The sequence below is a fragment of the Lissotriton helveticus genome, chromosome 3_2 (assembly GCF_964261635.1).
Source record: "Lissotriton helveticus chromosome 3_2, aLisHel1.1, whole genome shotgun sequence".
Lineage (NCBI taxonomy): Eukaryota > Metazoa > Chordata > Amphibia > Caudata > Salamandridae > Lissotriton > Lissotriton helveticus.
Genome location: NC_136062.1, coordinates 276,451,527 through 276,470,997, shown reverse-complemented (window position 1 = coordinate 276,470,997; position 19,471 = coordinate 276,451,527). Strand labels below are relative to the sequence as shown.

General features: G+C 43.5%; 1 protein-coding gene across 1 annotated transcript in view; it reads left to right on the top strand.

The window, feature by feature from the left end:
• The window catches only part of CIB2 (calcium and integrin binding family member 2), a 474,622-nt gene that overhangs the window by 279,012 nt on the left and 176,139 nt on the right, over positions 1-19,471 (top strand). The window contains exon 3 of the mRNA XM_078684641.1: positions 1,391-1,502. Coding sequence (XP_078540767.1) covers positions 1,391-1,502 — 112 coding nt within the window. The remainder of the gene's footprint in view (positions 1-1,390; positions 1,503-19,471) is intronic.

Sequence of the window (19,471 nt, the reverse complement as noted above, 5' to 3'; positions counted from 1 at the left end):
GAATTGCTCAATGGGTTTAGACTAAAGTTTATTTTTCCACTTCCTAAACGTGCACTGGATAATATGTGAAATGGTGCAGACATGTACATATGTGGAAATATATTATTTCTGTAAAATGTTAGTAAAATGTTTTGCTTGATAACAACAACTTTTTGATTACTTTGTTTTATCTTTTATTTGAAACAAAATGGAAAAAAATGTAAAAGACGCAGATATTTTGAACAATGAGTGTAGTACCATGAACAAAAAGTATTTCACACAGTGTTCAACTGTTTTGTAGTTATCATGTTTTTTGTTTTCAAACCACACATTTACAGATATCAAAATGATACTGAAACGAGCCTATGATACCTTATCCTTTTAAAGCTTCGAAACTAGAGTTGTTTAACAATGCTTAATATAATTATTATACTTTGTGTGAATTTAATTATGTTTAATATTATGTGGATGTGTCACATTTTACTGGGAAAATTAGTAGCTCTATTATAAAATTTAATTGGATTTTTTTTATTATGTTGCAGACTTTCATTAATACGTTACTCGGGATAATTTTCTGAAAATGGGTAAAAATGTCATCTGGTTTTGCTGGACTTCGCTCCACCAACCAGTGGCTAGTCATAGTTCTTTCGTGGTACAATTTAACATGACAATTGTTCAGTGTCTGCAATGTAACTGGTGATGTCTGCAAATAATATTGATTCCAAATGCTGGACCGTCCCGCCTCTGCTTCGGTTGCTCGCTGTGGAACTACATTTTGCCCAATCTTTCGCCTTTATGTTCTCTCAGCTATAAACGCACAGGGTCAGATTCACAAAGAAAGTAGTAAATCCCAACTTGCAGATTTGCACGTATGTGTGAGTGTAGGTGTACTAATTTGTGGTGTTTACAAACCTTCCCAAGAATCTACAGGTAAACGTGCGCCATGCTCGGGTCCCATGCAGAGTCTTGAGAAGGCTTCTTTGCCTCTGCACCCGTGTCTATAATAGGGTGGGGTGCAGAGCTAAAGAGTTTCCTTCATTTGCCTGGGGCCACGCCCCCATGCAAATGAGAGAACACTCTCTGGTGATAATACTGGCACTATGTGCGCACCAGCACTATCTGTATTACAGAAAGGGCTGCACAAGACCTGCTGCCCTCTCTGTGATACCAAAGTGCCCCAGGGGCGCTACCGCCCATTGCGCCCTTGGGGCACTTCAATATTACAGCCCCGGCCACGAATTAACCTTTGTGAATAGGGCCCTGAAAAGGAAACAGTTCAGAAAGTGCATGCCCATGTTACAACAAATAGCACCCAGCATGCTCTGTAGTCACATTTATGAAGAGTGTACATAATTGTTTAAGAGGCCGGAACAAACAAAATGAAGTAAAACTTGCATTTTCTTGCTTGTAGGTTGCACAGCCGATATTATGAACTGGCGCCCAACATGGTGCCTATGGACTACACCGATGACCCGGATGTCAAGCTACCCATACAGCTGATCATAAACATGCCAGAACTAGTGGTACGTCCATCTTCCATCATTCTCTGCTGTTTAGTTTACTGTTGGGGACCTAAGGATATTGCCAGTTGCCTTTATTAGCCAATCTTGATCTCCTGGAGTAGCTGCTGTGTAGTGTTGTGATATGGTTGTTAGACAGAAACAAGACCATCTCCTCTTGTGTTATCATTCCTTATGCAAACTTTTACTAGCGCCTGGATATCCTCACTGGTGATTGTCTGCGCTCTACAAATTCACATAACATAACATAGGAGGTTATATGGGATGGGCTGATTGGGGGAACACTCTCTGTCAAAGACATGGGTCTTTTAAGCTCAGCAGGATGCTATTGATATATTTTGAGCAGGCAGTGGGTTACAATTGCGGCATGGGCCTTAGGAAGGAAAATGTATGAGATAATTAAACACAGCCATCATTTGTGAGCATTGAGCCAGTAATACCCCGGGACTTGGTGGCACTGCACCTGATGCACTAGTTGTAGTTACAGGAACCGTAATACTTAGTATCCTTCAGTTGGGCTTGAGGAGTCTGCACTTGCATTAGAATCCTTCAGAATCAGCTCCAGTGTGTGTGCATGCAACCTTCTACTACTGCTGCAGGCCCAGTTTCAGCGGCAAGGTACGGAAACAAAGACCCCGTCCAGACGCCGCGCCAGGCCTATAGGAAATGGAGAGATCTCTCTGAATTTTCACTTTGAGGTTCAGGCAGATAATTGGGCTCTTCATGACAATGTCATAGGCACTCAAGACAAATGAAAAGGCTTGTGCATTGATAAGCACCTTTGCCTTCTGCATGTTGTGTGCTTTAAAACTCTGAGTTGTCACAATGGAAGGATTTGGACATTTTTCCAGCAGCGTGCCTCCTTAACAGGGATCTGGATACAGTGGATGTTGTTTCACTTTTTAAAACCCCTCCTGGCTACCCACTAATTTAGCTTGGTTGGTTTGGGTTTTATCAATTCGTTAATCCACCTGTATTATCACTGCAGAACTGTAAGGTCGGCCTAAATCCCAGCATCACACCACGCCTCTGTGCATTTTTCTGCAACCTCCCCGAGGAATGAGTTATTGCAATGCAGTCACTCCATCATCATTATGGGTCTTAAAACTTCAAATCAGGTTAGGATTGCTTGCACAGTAAGGTTCAGCTGTCAAGGTGGAGTTTTTGTTGCTGTGTGTTGTGCTGTTTTATTACAGCTCTCAGCCACCCATGGGTCTCTCTCTGCTCACTGAGTGCACCAAGGAATGACAATGGGCGCTGCAAGCAGAGCCTGCTGGTCAAGAAGCTGCTCTGTTACATTATGTTCTATGCCTGGGGCTCAGCCATCCATGGCTCATTGAATGCAACAAGAAATGGTGAAAGGGCTACTGCAGGCTCGTGATAGAGTTCAAAAACAATATCTAAAGTGTCTTTCAAAATTAGTAGTGGCTTTCAGCTTTTCGTGGTTGCTTAGGCAACATAACCTGGATGCCTGAACAGAGAAAGCCCCACCACATTCAATAATCCACAGAGTATGGGGCAAGGAGTGTAAATATGGGCGGAAAATCCGTTCCGCTTGCGGATTTTGCGGATTTTCGGCAAATTCGCAATCCGCGAGATTCGGGAATTCCCCGCAAAATCCGCGAGCGGAACGGATTGGGTCAAAAGTTGAAGCTGACTTTTGTAACTATTTTGGTGGTGGCAGTGATGAACCAGAGGGCGCATCACTGTCTCGCCCAAAAAAACCCCCACGAACATGCCAAAACGCCCTGCGAACGCGCAAAGCGCCCCACAAACACGCAAAAATATAAAAATCCACAAATTTGCACAAATTCGCAAATTTTGCAGATCACGAATTCGCAAATCCGCAAATTCACGATTTGCAAAATTCGCCCATGCTTAAAGGAGTGCAGGTCCATTGATTGAGAAAGATTTACGCTCAGTGCATTCTGCATTTAAATGAATAGTCCAGCGCATTGGGAGCTGGTGCATCTGCACGAAGACTGGGGAGGAGTACTAGCTCCTTGAAGTCCCATTGAATAAAACCCATGGCAAAATTGCGAATCCAGTCCAGGAGCGTTTAAATAAACCCTATTGACGCCTAACTTTCCCCTGATTCTGGTAGCAAGGAAAGGCCTCGCCTGCGAATTTTTAGCATGAAAGAAACCGGATATTGACACTAGAAAAATCTAAGGTGCAAAAGTCAGGGTATCACCAATGTCATCACCAAGATTCCTGAACTTTGGAAACATTAAAGGGACACTGTTCTGAACAACTTGGCCAAATCAGAGCCCAGAGTTGCTTTTCGCTCTCAAACAGCACATGTTCTGCCAAGTCTCCTTTCTAGTTGGTGAAGTTTGACTACGCCCCACACTTAATTAACAGAGAAAATGGATGTAAGGTTAGGTATGCAGAGGCAGGATTTCATTGTTTCTGGAAAAATGTAACTCAATTTGTGCATGACTCGTCGACGAGCCCTGCACAATGCATATGAAGACAGACACCCCGATTAATTTGCCGGAGTATGAAATACAGTGAAGAGCATTTTAGTGCCATTTGCAGTTCATTACTTAGCCATAAACCGCTGAGCTGAGCTGTTTTTTCATAACTTTCTATAAAGTGACACGTCATAAACCCTGTTGGCTTGTTAATTTCACCTTTGTCACTAGAGTCCATTTTATGTCTTGTAATTCTTTCACTTCATTGCTTAGGAGTTATAACTGCTTTAATGGGACTTGTTATCAATTATGCTATGTATTTAGTTATGAATTTCGTATTTTAGTTTAAATCCCTTTATCCCTGTTCAGACAGGAGAAAGTATTAGATAACCTTGCTCTTAAATGCAGTGTTTCATTGGCAATGGAGGGCTTGTCGTTTCTGTATACATCTGCATACACCGTCTGCCTCCCCCCCGACCACCTGCTTGGTTTAGTGCCCACAGTGATATTGGTTTAACAATAGATATGTTTAAATTCAAATGTAATTACATTACAAGCAATATCCTATCTATCTATCTATCTATCTATCTATCTATCTATCTATCTATCTATCTATCTATCTATCTATCTATCTATCTATCTATCTATCTATCTATCTATCTATCTATCTATCCTTGAAGCTTGCTCTGTAATGCTACACCACCACTGTGCACTGTGCCAAATCGTATGGCTTGGTCATTTTAACAAGATCTTGAACCTGCAAGTGCACTTTAAATCTTTACCATAAGGGGCCCAGCATCAACTAATGCACCTTTGAGGGGTCATGCCTTTCATCCCAGAAAATGATTTCAAACCATTGATAGAAGCTGTGGTGTTATCAATGCAAAACTATGGAAATTCCCATCTCATAGGTTTTCCCAAATTTCACCAGGCCCACCTCTTAACTGTTTTACATGCTGGACTCGGGGTGGTCACGGGCACAAGACAATTTAATATGTCCACAATTCTTATCATCCAAAAGTGCCTTGCCTATGAATGAATGAATGAATGAAACGGATCTTATCTTGCGCAAACTTAGCCCGGAAGGGCGTCAAGGCGCCTAAATCAGAAAATAGCAACTAAGCCCCCCAACAGTACACGCTACAGCATTCTCTCATTGGTAGGCCCTCTTAAAAAGGCAAGTTTTGAGAGCCTTTTTAAATGACTCAATTGTGGGAAGAGTTTTTATTTCGAACGGAATCGAATTCCAGAGCTGCGGGGCAACCACAGAAAAAGCTCTGGCTCCCCATCTGGCTAGTTTGAAACGCGGAACAACAAGTTGACAAAGTCCCGCGGAACGAAGGTCTCGTGTAGGAACATAGCGCGTAAGGAGAGAGGCAATGGCACTGGAAGAGCCTTCTGTCACAGCTCTGAAGGCCAAACACAGAATTTTAAAGAAGATTCTGTGCTGGACAGGTAGCCAGTGGAGATCTTTCCTGGCTGCAGTAGCAGAGGAGGTTTTAGGAAGGGCCAGGACAAAGCGAGCTGCAGCGTTCTGCACAACCTGCAGTCGATGTAAAAGGCTTTTATTGGCTTCCATATAAAGAGAGTTACAATAGTCTAACCTTGATCCTACCAAGGCAACTGCAACCTGTTTACGTGCCTGAGGGGAAAGATACCCACGGATTTTGTTGAGTATCCTAATCAGACCCCAGCAGGTGGCCACGGTCCTGTTGACTTGAAGGGAAAGGGAAAGCGAGGTGTCGAAATTGACGCCCAGGTTTCTGGCAGATTGGGAGGGGGTGGGGCAGATGCCAAGAGAAGGTGGCCACCACTCATCTGACCAAACATCTTGGTCCTTCCCAAAAATCAACACCTCCGTCTTTTCGCCGTTCAGTTTCAGGGAATTTATAGTCATCCAGTCTGCCACATACTGCATGCATACCCTGAAACAGGCGGCAGATGTCGTGACAGAAGAGTGAGCCAATGACACCATAATCTGTGTGTCATCTGCATAGGACACCACCTCCATCCCCTGCGATCTTACTAGTCTTGCCAGGGGAGCCACATAGATGTTAAACAGGGTTGGACTTAAAGCCGACCCTTGTGGCACCCCACACTGCAGTGACTTAGCAGGGGAGAGGTGGTTCCCAAGCATCACTCTCTGCTCCCTTTCCAACAAAAAGGAGTTGAGGAGACTCAAGGCCGGTCCCGTGACACCAGCTTCCCTAAGCCGAGATGTAAGAATGGCCGGGGACAGGGTGTCGAACGCGGCCGTGAGGTCCAACAAAACCAAAACCGTGGTTTGGCCCGAGTCCACCTTGAGTCGGATGTTATTGACCACACAGGTGAGAGCGGACTCAGTGCTATGCTATGAGGTAATAAACACCTACCCATTTTGTCCACAAATGAACCATGTTTTAATAAGGAAAATACACTTAATCATGGAATGCCCCCAATGTGTTGAATTGCATTCCCTTGGCATCGGGACACCAGTATTGTATGTTACTTTAAAAAAAGGAACAAATAGGTGAGAACCTCACTTTTATAAATGCTAGAATCACCTTCCAGGGGTTCAGAGAAACTGTTTGTGTTGTTTTGGGTGGGGCATGGCTAAAATGCCAGTGTGGGCCACCCAACCCTTTCTCTTTTAACAAAAATTGTTGCTTTTGTGTCTAGTGGACTTTCTGCCCCCTCCTTCATCAATCCAGTGGAGGAGTGGGTAGGGCGCAGGAGGCAGAAAGACTTTTGTGCCCTGGTTGGAGGGGGAGCACTTGCCCATGACCAAGAGGGTTGATCCCCTCCCCTAAGTGGTTGTCTGATGGTTAGTGGGTGAACGTCCGCTTGGAGATCGCCGTCTCAGTGCAACCCCCAAACAGAGATCCACTTGTGAAAGGTACAGATGGAACTGGAACATTGTAGAGATTGTGTCTCCGAGCACCAATCAAAGTGAAAGGAGGACACCACTAATGGAGCTGTGTACTTTAACTTTGTTTGGTGTGATTTCAGCATGGTCTGCTCTCGGAGCTTTATGGGAACCAAAAAATGAACATCTGGGCTCAAGGAAAGTTCTTCGCTTACGCCACCTCATCTAAGCCTTTAAGATGACCTTGAAGTTCTTCAAGAGCAGCTTTATTTTGGGGTCTGGACAACTGCGTCGGACATTGAGATCTTAAGGATTAATGTAAGATGGACTTTTCATAGAGGACAGTCGTACGTAATGCTCAGTCCAATTTACAAGTCGGGAAAGGGGAATCATGAGCAGAGATTCACACAGAATTCTCCAATTCATGGAGGGGGATGAAGCTAATTATTAACTTGGAAGGTGAATGTTCTGAGAGGAAATGGAAAAACTGCCATGCTCTTACTTCTTCAGTTGCACGGTATATGTGCTTTGGGCTAGAGACAGAGCAGGCAACAATCTGGGGTGAGCAATGTTTCAAATATGGAAAATTGATCTGCGTTATGGTCAACCATGCGGTTGTTGATTAAGGGTCCATGAAGGCGGTATAGAGAACTTCATGCAGTGTCTGTGGAATACAGCTAGGTTGGTCCAAAGTGTTAAATGGGGGGAAGGGATTTAGCAGTTATATCTGGAGGTGTGGTAGCAGCCCTATGATGAAGCATGACACAGTTTACTGTGTGAGGGCAGTTTTAAAACCTTTGGTTGTTTTCCAGACTTTGGATGAAGGCGATTCTGAACACCTAGTCCCTCTTCTCTGTGTGTGTATTACATTGTTATTGGAAGTCGGAGTGGGACTCTTTTTCCTCCTACTCCTTATCTATTGTGTGTGTTAAATTGTATATCTGCTAGACCACCAGCCCCTACTGATCTAAAAAAGCAGAACCACCAACCTAAACCTTATAACTCGACATTCATAATGAGTTATCTTCATATAAACTATTCCCTGACCCGTAAGACTCTGGACTGTTGCATTGTATGAAATCAATGGTTAGGAAATCCAAACAGTCTATTAATAGTTCATCTTGTTCCTGCCAGGTAGACCAAAGTCAGTAACCATATCTAGTGTCTGAACAGAATAAAGTCATGTTTTTCATTTAACCTAGTGTTCATCTGAGTGCAAGGACGTTGATACTTAATTGGATTGCCTCAAACCTCCATGTCAGTGCATTTGCAGTGCTAAAACTAGCATATTTGAGGGTAACTCACATAGGTTTAAGATCCTGGGGGAGGTGGGCACAGGCAATGAGATATGCTTCTCAATCATACAGCAAATTCTTTGTATTTTTTTTTTACCACTAAATCAGTCATAATGCCTGAAATCTGAACAGTCAAAATTATTTTGCCCTCCATCATTTTAAATTTGGCGGGCCTTGTGTCAGCAGATTCTACTTCATGTGCTCGGTATTGGTTGATTCAGCAGTGCACATCCTATAACCTGCTACTAACCACTAACTCAGGGTTAAAAGTCTCCACAAAGGACAGCTTGAATTTAGGATAATTGGGAAAGGCCATCTTACTGCTGTAATGATATGGTACCTCTGTGAGCACGAAAAAGCCACACTGCCGTTACCAGGAAGAAAAAAAACTACAAATAGCAAATCAACTGATGGATGTAAAGGCTCACTAGACCATGGAGACTAAACCGCTTCAGACGCTGTGCTTTCTAAGAACAAGTTATTGAGGTGTCTAATGTGCTTGTAATTGCATTTTCTCCTCTGCAGCTGGCTGCTACAGCGGTAGCATTATGGTGCAATCATTGAATTACACCCACATGAAAAATGTCATTAGGCTTTTCGAACCCCACTGCACTATTGACAGGAAAGACACTATAAGTGTTTTGTCGCATTCCGGTATGCTTTTGGGTGGGAGGCAGCATATTTATGAAATGATTGCATTAACGAGGTATTCTCCCTAATGCACAGCTGCAACATGTGGGCGGGGGAGGACAGATGCGTCTGGAGAAATGCCTACATTTCCCTAAAATTACGTGGAGGATAACTTCGAAAAAATCTTATTAATTTTTCCTGTGTGGCAACTGAGGAATTGCTAATGGCCTCTAATACGTTACATTTATTGATTTATTCTTCATACTTTAGATTTTAATCAGTTAATAAGATGTTGGGACCTGTGGCCTTCCACGGTGCCAAATCTGCCCGGTGGTTTAGACAGGAGTTGTTGATAGGCTTAACCTGGTTCCAAACCTTTTGTACTCATACTAGGTACATCAAGCCTCTCTTTCCCAAACCCTCTGTGCCCTCAATCCTAGTCCTTGCAAGTAGGTAAATTAAGATTTATTTCATTTGAGTGTGTTTGTAACAAATGTAAGTATTAGTTAAGGGGGGGGGGGGGGGGGTGAGAAAACCACCTCAAATAATCACAATCTTTGTCAGGGTTAATCCTGGGCGGTGAACTCTGCTCTGCTTGAGGAGTTTGAAGAGTTTTCCGTCCTCCGTGGAGGACGTGGAGTTCCCGAATTCTGCTCCGTGTAGCAGAGGTTTATTTCCTCGCTTGCACTCGTCAATGTCAAGTTGCCAAACGTGAGTAAGGAATATACTCCTCCCGGCAAAAGTTTTCCTTGCTTTCGCTCACCAAGTTCTAGTTGGAGAGCACGAGCAAGGAAAATCAACCTCCTGGAGAGATTTCTCAACCGGGCGGTCAGATTTCTCGATTTGAATGGTTGCCGCAGGTCGCGACCACTGGTGTTGAGAAACTTTCCGTTCACGTTGAGAAAAATGCTGCTCACTTAGAAAATCTACTCGAGCAGCAGAAAGGAAGCTGCGCCCTCTTGCACTGTGCACGGTGCCGTTCACGATTATGTTACAGTGCCAGGCAAATACACCTGTGCTCAAAAGGACAGCGAACGACATGACTCCTCTGCTAGCAGAATAGTTTTTTTATCACTTTGTGGCATTCCGCTTAGCGGAACTCCACCCAGGCTTAGTCAGGGTGAATCACAAGAATCACTAAGTATACCTGTGCTTAACCCTCTCGTGGCTTCGCACAAAGCAGTCACGCTTAACTCGGAAGCATTGTGTAAAGTATTTATGCATCCACACAAACAGCAATACTGAAAACTAATTTAGAAAACTAGAGTACATTTTAATAAATAAAATAACACCATTCTCCGTTATTTTGTGACACTATAGTGGGTCAAAGCCAAAAGTTAAGGCCGATCGCAGTGGATCATTGTAATACAGGGATACAGTTCGTCCTGGTGGAAAGTTTGTCTTTGGACTTAGAAGCTTTTCTGAAGGAAAAAGTGGTAGTCAAGTCGTCAGCTGGGCAAGCTTCCACCTGGATATGATGCAAGTCTCGAAGATGGCGGGTTGCTGAAGAGCATGATCCCAGTGCAATCTTCAATGAAGACTGGAAAGCTCCAAAAAGGCAAAGTCCAAAGTCTGTGCCCAGTAAGGCCTCAACGTCTATAAGTTGCTGCTCAACATCCGTGTCAATGAAGCCCTCCATGTTCGGACTTAGAAACTTTATCTGGAAGTCAGATCTCCTTCTATAGGGCAGGCCACAAAGCTTAGGCGAACTTGGAGTTCTACAGCTGCAGCTTTAATGGTAGTCACTGTCTTTGACAAACCTTTTGCCAACTTTCTACCTGGAGTGCGAACGAAGTCCCACTTCTTTTTCAGTTTATGGACGGGAGGACTACACTCTTAACAGCAGCCAAGTGTCCAGGACCTGGGGGGGTACCACTTGGAGTTTAGGACTCACCCCAACAGAGGCCAGTAGAGGGTCCAGGGCAGGTTCTGTTGGCACTGGTCAGCCTGGTAGGTGCGGGCACCCAACAAGATGCAAGAGGCCTTTATGCTGAAGTGACTGGTTGACCAGTAATGGCTGGAGCCTGCTGTTGGCCTCTTCTGGAATGAGTCCTGGCCCCTGTCTCTGCCCTAGATGTTCTGGGAGCCTTAGAAGTGATTCAAAGTAGCTGGTTGAGAAACCCTAAAAGATTGGAAGACTATAAAAAACTAAGTCAGACATTAAAATCCGTGACCTCAATGAACCCACCTGCTGTATCCAACCCACACTCAAGTGCAGACGGACTGAAATCACACATAGGTCCTGGTCTACTGTGACCCTACAGCATCGTTGGTGCTGTACGCTTCACGTGCTCCCACGCATAGTGTATATAGCTTACATTTCCGTGCCTTAATATTCTCTGGCAGACATTTTCCGGCCTCATTATTCTTCTACTGCAAAATATGCCAACGCTGAAAGCAGCACCAAAGATAACAAGGCATTTGCACCCACATCAGATACTCCTTCAAACCTAGTCTCATCATACAGTGTCAGTGGGTGCATCAGCATGAATGATCTTCACTGGAGTGATCTTAGGTAAGAGCGGGGACCCTGCAAAAGGGCAAATTGGAAGATGTTAAAAGCTTGGCCCCCCCTCCATCCTCTAATCTAAAGGTAGGTCCAGCTCTGCTGTACACAGTTTTCATGCTGATAGATATTTCGTGGTTTGTCCTTTCAAAAGCTATGGAGTCTATCTGTGAACACAAAAAGGCACCCGACAGAAGGTCCTGCGGTATGTCTGTGCTTGCATAGGCAGTCAATGGAGAGAGTGTAAAGCGTGATGACACTACAGGACATTCATAGTAATCTGGTGGCTGCTATTTAGGTCACAGTGAGCTTTCTTATCAGAGGTTTAGGCATCCCTGGTTAGAGTAAGGTACTACAATATAATCTGCTGCCATTAGTGGCAGGGACCACTGCCTTCCTACCCACCATGGTAAGAAAAGGGAGGATATATGGAAAAACAACCTACAGTTACTGCACTAACCGGGGGGCTCATGACAAGGTCTGCATGGAAGTTCACTCCAAGGTGTCTTAACTTAGGAGATCGGTCTAGGACATGATTCTATCATAGTAGGCCCGTAAAGAAGGACTACGGGCTATTCCAAGCTCAAACTATCAAATCCGCAGTCCTGGCCGAGTTGATACTTAACTAGTGCAAATACATGCACTTCCCTACCTTCTGCACGCATATGTAGAACCAAGTCCCCTGACCATCTCAGCGATCTAGTTGGGAGATCTGTGTAGCAAAGATATAAAGGAAGAAAAGATGCCCATGGGAGTGGATGATTCTGGCGTCAATCTTCTTTCTGTTCTGGGGCATATACCAGTGAGGTAAAAGTGCTACCCTATAAAGATGTTTTGACTATTTTAACCCAGAAAACTATACATCAATTTACTAAAAAAAAAGACGTTATGGACAAATTGATTGAAGAGGCACATTTGCTGCTGTCACAATGTATTCATTGAGTTCAAAAAAGTCCTTACCGTTTCCCAAGTTGGTTTCTGCTTTGTCGACAGACTGACTCACAACTCATTGCTCCCTGGAAGATCTGGTACCAAAGACGATTGAACTGGAGTTGTCGCATTGATCTTACTGGCCCTTCTGCAACATATGACGTGGTACATCGACCCACTCTTCTCCTTTGGCTCTCTTTGATAGGCATCCATGGTACTGGCTTGGAATGTATCGCCTCATTTCATAATGATCCGCATCCCATCTCTTCCACCACTATCTTTCATTTTACCTGTTTAACTGCTGTTGCCGGGAAACAGCCATTACAATGTGGCTGTTACCATGCATTGCCTTTACCACGCCGTAGTTACAACACGTCTACCTCACCATATGTTATGTTACAAAGAATATGTCTTTACCACGCATGCCTTTACAATGAATTATGTTGTAAAGGTATGAACAGTGAGGGTATGTGCATGGTACAGGTGGTAGGAGCAGATATATGCGTGGAACCGGGGTCGTACAACTGACGCCTTACTATTAATTGTCTGTCCAATGTGAATGAGTCAATAGGTCCAGTCCAGTTTCACATATGCACACTCAGGCCTCACCATTTCATAGCAGCCTACTGCTCAGTGAGGTCCAGCAGTGCTACCCCTTGCACCTGGCCTGAGTGAACACATACATTGGAGTCAGCAGGATGGTTGAAGACTATATTGACAACTCAGGCAGAAGAGCTGCGGGGTCCTGATTTGGCTGCCTTAACCTAGATGTGGTGGAAAAGAGGGGCAGGCACAGTTTTTTGGCACCTGCCTACATTTGTGGTAAAAGCAGTCCTTGGAAGAAGACTGCTTCTGGGCTTGATTTGTATGTGTGACACCTGTAACCAGCGCCAGGAGGCAGCATGTTTATTGTATGGATAATTAACAAAGGGCATATTATAAAGGATAGGGTTGAAATTATCGCTGCTTTAGCGGCAGGAAACTGCTGCTAAAGCGGCGATAATGGGCTTGTTAATATGCCCTTGAGAATTCCAATAGAAGCCCATGTTCACACCAGAACATGGGCTTCTATGAGAATTCATAAGGGCATATTATCAAGCCCATTATCGCTGCTTTAGCTGCAGTTTCCTGCCGCTAAAGCAGCGATAATTTTAACGCGGTTTCTTGATAATATGCCCCTAAGTATCAAAGTTCCGAGACCTATGATGGCTTTACGCTTGATGTGCCTCGGTATAACAGCTGGTGCACACACATTCTTGAGGACCACAATGAATTTAATAGATATTATTACACCCTTCATACGCTCTCTGTATAGTACCATTCGCACTGACTTATGCATCATGTAGTGTGTGATGGGCTCACTTCTCACGCAACTATTTCCGAGCTCCTCAAACCTCTCGAATAAATAGAATAAATATTATTTAATTATGACATATTTGGTTTTGTTATGGGAATTAGATCATGTCAACGTATTGTGTTATTACTGACTGGAATTGTTGTTTTACATGAAGAGGATATTGTATTGTAATAGGCTATTTACGTGCCACAAATATTGTGTCATAAAATAAAATGAACTGGAGTGTAAATCGTAGTTTTTAAAGCACATGAATATTTTATCAGGGTAATTTGCCACTGCATATTTTAGGGATGTGTCCCCAGGCAGTTGCCTTCCCGTTTATTTTATTCGTCCATTTCAGGTGAAATGGTTCCTTTAGCCGATAAATGTCTGTCACTTTAGCAGAGGGCTCGTAATGCTGTGGAGAAAAGCATGTCTTGTACATGATATGACCCAGAAAAGCGGGCCTGACAATTTGTTAATCAAAAAATTCTTACATTTGTACATTATAAAAATGATGGAGAATCAAGGAAACTGCCCCCAAAAATATGCATTAAAATTATGTAATTAGGTAATGTGGGGTGCTGAATTGAAGGTTCTTTTTTCTTGAACGTCTTCTGGAATGCAGACACATTTTAGAGAGTGAAAGCAAAAACACCAATTTAATAGCTACGAAAATGTACATATGATTTTTTGCTCAAACAGAGTAACCGAAAAAGGTTGATTTCCGAGTATTTGCGCCATAAGGATTCTGTAAAGTATCATATGTTGTCCAGGTCAGCAGTTATTGTGATTATATAATACGAGAAGAAAGAAGGACAGAGGACAGGTCAAAGGTTAATGGTCAGTCACAGATTGAAAACAAAAATCTATAAACCATCCTAGAAGTTGCTGACCCTAAACCAAAGAGTAAGACACTGGTATATGATCTGGAATTAGAGAGGGATAATCCATCTCTTTGCAAAATCTATTTTCATTATAACGTACGCATTTTAACGAGTCCACCGTTTATGCTAAAATGTATGCAACAAAAAAATAACATTACGCAGTGCTTAATCAATACTGTTAACAGTCATGGCTCTCGTGTCAGAAAATGTGTGCACTTGTGAATTAATGTCCGGCCTCATATTTAGTAATTGATACAGAGCACGTGTGCAATACTGCTTCGAAGTAATTTTCAGTCAGAGCGTTCATTGTCCTCCATTTTGTTTCATTCATGGGGGAGAAGGGAAGGGCTATTCATTTTCAACTCTATTGTTAGACCCGGCATCCCTGGTTGGCTGAGGTAGGTACCTTAGGCCAAATAGGGACCCGCGTTTCCACATCAGGGAAAGGAAGATCACCTTCTGAGATAGCCCCCGCTCATACCTTCGGTAGCTCGGCACGAGCAGCCAGGCTTATCTTCAAGGCAAATGTGTAAAGTATTTACAACCACGCTCACAGCAACCCAATGATGACACCACAAATAGACTCCACACGAGTTTTTATAAAAAACGAGTATAAATTTTAGATAAAAAGATATATAAGACCACGCAATATAAATCCAACGTATGAGTATGTGTAATATTTCTCCTGGCTGGTTGTTAGGCCAGCCCTTGTAAGTTCTGACGATATTAATGAGCACTTCTAAACATTCCACTGTAATCATAATACCATGTTTTGCAGTTCGTAATGCTAGAATCATGTACTTTTGCAATGTAACAATAATGCAATGCGTAATGCAACAATCAGGCACTTTGCAATGTAAAAATAATGCAATGCGTAACGCAACAATCAGGCATGTTGCTAAGTAAAAATAATGCAATGTGTAATCCAACCACCAGGCACATTGCAATGTAAAATAATGCGATGCGTATTACAACCATCAGGTACGGCGTTATGCAGCAATAAGGCAGTGCGTAATACACTAATCAGGTAGTGCGTTATACAGGAATAATGCAATGCGCAATACGCTAATCAGGTAGTTAGTTACGCAGAAACAATTCAATGCGTCATACGACAATCAGGTAGTTCATTATGCAGAGATAATGCCATGCATCATACAGTAATCAGTTCATTTGTTATGCAGGAATAATGCAATGCTTAATACACTAATCAGGTACTCCGTTATGCAGAAATGTTGCAATGTGTAATACGACAATCAGGTACTCCATTATGCAGAAATAAGATATTGCGTAATACACTACAGCACTGATCACAGTGCCTTAGGCGGTCTCTCCGCCACTCCTTCTGACTCGCAGTCAGCCTATGTCAACAGTTGCCCCCCAACACGGGTATGGTGTAACAAAAAGTGCAGCTCCGCACTCCGGCCCCAGTACTGCCACTCCCTTGGCAATACGGGCTGCGATACGAGCCGAAGCATAGGCTCGTGCTGCCGGAACGAGAAAGAGGGCGAGAGCATATCCCTCCGAGCCCGCACCCCACCCCAGGAGTCGACACTTGTTACCTGGAAGGCGCAAACTCACTCTCCTCTACTCGCCCAGCGACTTCGGCCTGGCTTGGATTCCAGGTGCCCATGATTCCAGGGCACTTCTTACAAGGGTCTCAGGCTGCAACAAGCACACGCACACAGCATCGCTGAGACTCTCCTGGAAACTTTTGTGTTCCTGAGTTTCTACAACAGGGAGCCAGCTCACCTCGGGCCCTTGGGGATAAGTTACTTCAGGGCACAGCAAAATCCTTTCCTTAGTTAAAACAGCAAACTGCAGGCCAGCCCCAGAACACACAGCAGGGTCAGTCCTTTCCTTCATTCTCTTCAGTTGTTTCTTCCTTGGCAAAGATTCCTCTTGACCACGAAGTAGCTCCAGTCTTCTTCAATCTTGATCAAGCCTTTCTCAAAAGTTCAGGGGCTTCAGCTCTCATAGTTATACCCCTCAATGGCTTTGAAGTCTGTGTGTTCAGGGGGGTTCTGACCCCTGTTCAAACCAGTTCAGGGTGCCTCCCTGCCAGTGACACCTTCTTCCTTTGATTAGTGGGGTTCTAGATTCTCAATCACTCAGCATGAGATGTGACAATTGTTTTATTGCAGCAACCCCAAGGCCTCTTCACCTCTAGGGGTTACTCCTACCCCTACACTCTAGATGCAGGTCAGCCTGTTGCTGTTTCACCTCCTCCACTAGGTCAAGACATTCCCCAGATCCTATCGCTTTCAAATCCAGACAATCCACAACCAGGAAGAGAGTCACAGAAATGTTAGAGCACAAAAACCCAGCCACTTCTAAAAGAGTGGCTTCTAAACACACAGTGCAAAAACCACCTGCATAAAAAGATGTGTTATCACATTATGAGTTCAGGCACAATAAACTTCACCTTTCCATCTTAAGCTTTTGGGAAGATAGGCTGGAAAACGTATTACACTGCCTTCCTATTCTATCCTATGGGCAAGATGGCCTTTCAATAGTGAAAACGAAATGGAGATTATTTCACTGTCAGAACATGGTACACACCTTAATACATTAGTACATATCCTACCTTTCACATGCACTGCACCCTGCCCAGGGGGTACCCTGGACCTACCATAGGGGTGTCTGATGTGCATAGAAAGGGAAGGGTACGGTCTGGCAAGTGGGTGCACTTGTCAGAACAAGATGGTAGTTTAACAAACTGCGTGCAGGCACTGCAATGGCAGGCCTGAGTTCTCTTTTTAAGGCTACTTGTGTTGGTGGCACAATTAGTGCTGCAGGACCACTAGTAACATTTGTATTACCAGCCCCTGCACACATAGTGCACTTTACTAGGGACTTTACTAGTAAGGCAAACATACCAAACAATGGACATCCAATTACCATTATACTTTATACAGGGAGCACTTGAACTTTGACACTCTTTAGCAGTGGCAAAGTGTCCAAAGCATCCAAGTTGGCAACACCATGTCAGGAAAAAAGTCTAGGGGAAAAGCGAAAAAGTTTAAGGACCTTTAGCCAAAAAGGGCCAAGTCCTACACCTATGGTGGTGTGTTATGTCCAACAAGACTCAGGGGGTGTCCTCTATGGAATCCACTGTAAATGTCCTGATAGTGGTATAGTCCTGCCGACGTCAGGACTTGCTGTGAATAAATGGATCCCACACCTAAGTTTTAGTATGCATTGGAGACATACTGAAAAATAAGCGTCTGTGCAATTTATTAGCAAGTCAGTTCACCACCTCACAACATAACAGCGGTGGTAGCAATTCCGGCCAGTGGAGTTCTGTGGGTGTTGGCTTTTGCTGTATGCAGCATATATGTATCAAGCATTGGCAAATGCATTCTGTCTGACGTTTGTAGAAATTGGGAAACTTCAAATATATGAAAGGGTTTAAATATTTTTATTTTTTGTTTTTGTGTATTATCAATCAACAGAAAACATATTTGAAGTTTATGCATGTTGTTACCTGAGAGAATAGGGGATGTTCAATGCTCAGTGGGAGCCATCTTTGACATATTGTGAGCGTTGGTGAGGACATTCGGTTTAATTAAGACATGACTGCCCATTAGTGAAATATTTCTGGACTTCCCGGGGACATGCATGGTCTCACTCACTTGATGGTGCATCAGTGCCACAATTGTTAGGGATCTGCTGTTTAATGCTGAAATGAATAGCCATCAGAGACTTCTCTCTGGGCACTCTTGAGGACATGATGGCTTCTCGTTATGACTGTCTTTCAGTGACACATCTCTGGGCGTCATTGATGACATACTAAATGTCCCTATAAGGTATTGGAAGCTTCTGAATTTGAATTATCGTCAACAAAATATTTCTGAAATTGTATTTTGCAGAACGACATAGTAACGCAGAAGGAACAACAATGAAAGGTAATGGAACAGTGTATTTTTATAGAGGAAATCAAACATATCAGAATGAAAGAGCTAAGGAAACCTCCAAATAAAAGAGACCAGATGGGAGAAAGGACCAAAGAAAGGCAAGAGCAGTGGAGGCTGGTGACATTTCAAAGAGGTGAGGCGTCAAAGTTCAGGACACGTTTCACTTAGAGACCAAGTAAGCCCGCCAGGCATAGGAGTTCATGCGAAAGGGATTTCCCCCGTGACAATTTTTGAAAAAACTAAAGACAGGCGAATTGCATATTTTACAGGTCATTTTTATAAAGAATTAAAGGAAAATGCAAAAAAGTTTATGAAGCAATTCTGACAGTGTAGGTTTGAAATAGTTAAACACACGAAAGAAAGTCTATGCTGTTGTTTTGCTCTCCCTGTCTCTTGGTTACACTCTCCCAATCTTTCCCATGTCAAACGCTGACTCATTCTTAGTCTTTCAGAGCAACTGGATGAAATGCAAATATCCATGAGAAAATAAACAATATTTAGCTCTGGATGAATGGCTGTGGTTGCATACACTGGTAAAACGAGAATTTCTCATATTAGTGTTGTAGTATCTGAGCACTATTTCTTTTTTTTGTGGCTCATTCAATCACAGTGCTTCAAATTTCACGTCCAAGAAAAATATGTATTTTCTGCAAAAGGAGTCCCTAGGACATGGGTGGCATTAAAGTGCCAATAACTGAGGTCCAGTGCCTTGCTCGGATCAAAGACACCTTTTAGTATTGATGCTGTTTAGTATTGATACCATTCGGCCTGACGTGAGCAAAATATATTTATTGTAACTGTCAAATTGCTGGCTACATCTATGAAGAAATAATATAGCAGCAAATACTTTGTTTCATTACCTAAAATTTAGTTGTATACCAAAATTTGGCAGCACGTTTCACCAAACTGGTCTGGCGCCATGCCTGCCTAAGCCTTTAATTTAATTGTTGTTGTAAAAGCACTGTATTTCACAGCATTCTAAAACAGAGGTCGTCCGTTCACCCCACGACCAGGGTGGCCTGGCAGGCGGACACCGCGTTCTGGGCCGACATAGAGACTAGAGTCCTTGGCAGGGACGAACATGGAGGTCTACGACGTCCCATCGCAGACCTTAGTGCGGTATGGGAAGGGTGATGATTGGCGTCCATAGTGGGGGTGGTGCTGTTGCCTGGAACACAGCCAAACCCACAGTGGTGTGCTCCAACTTAAACC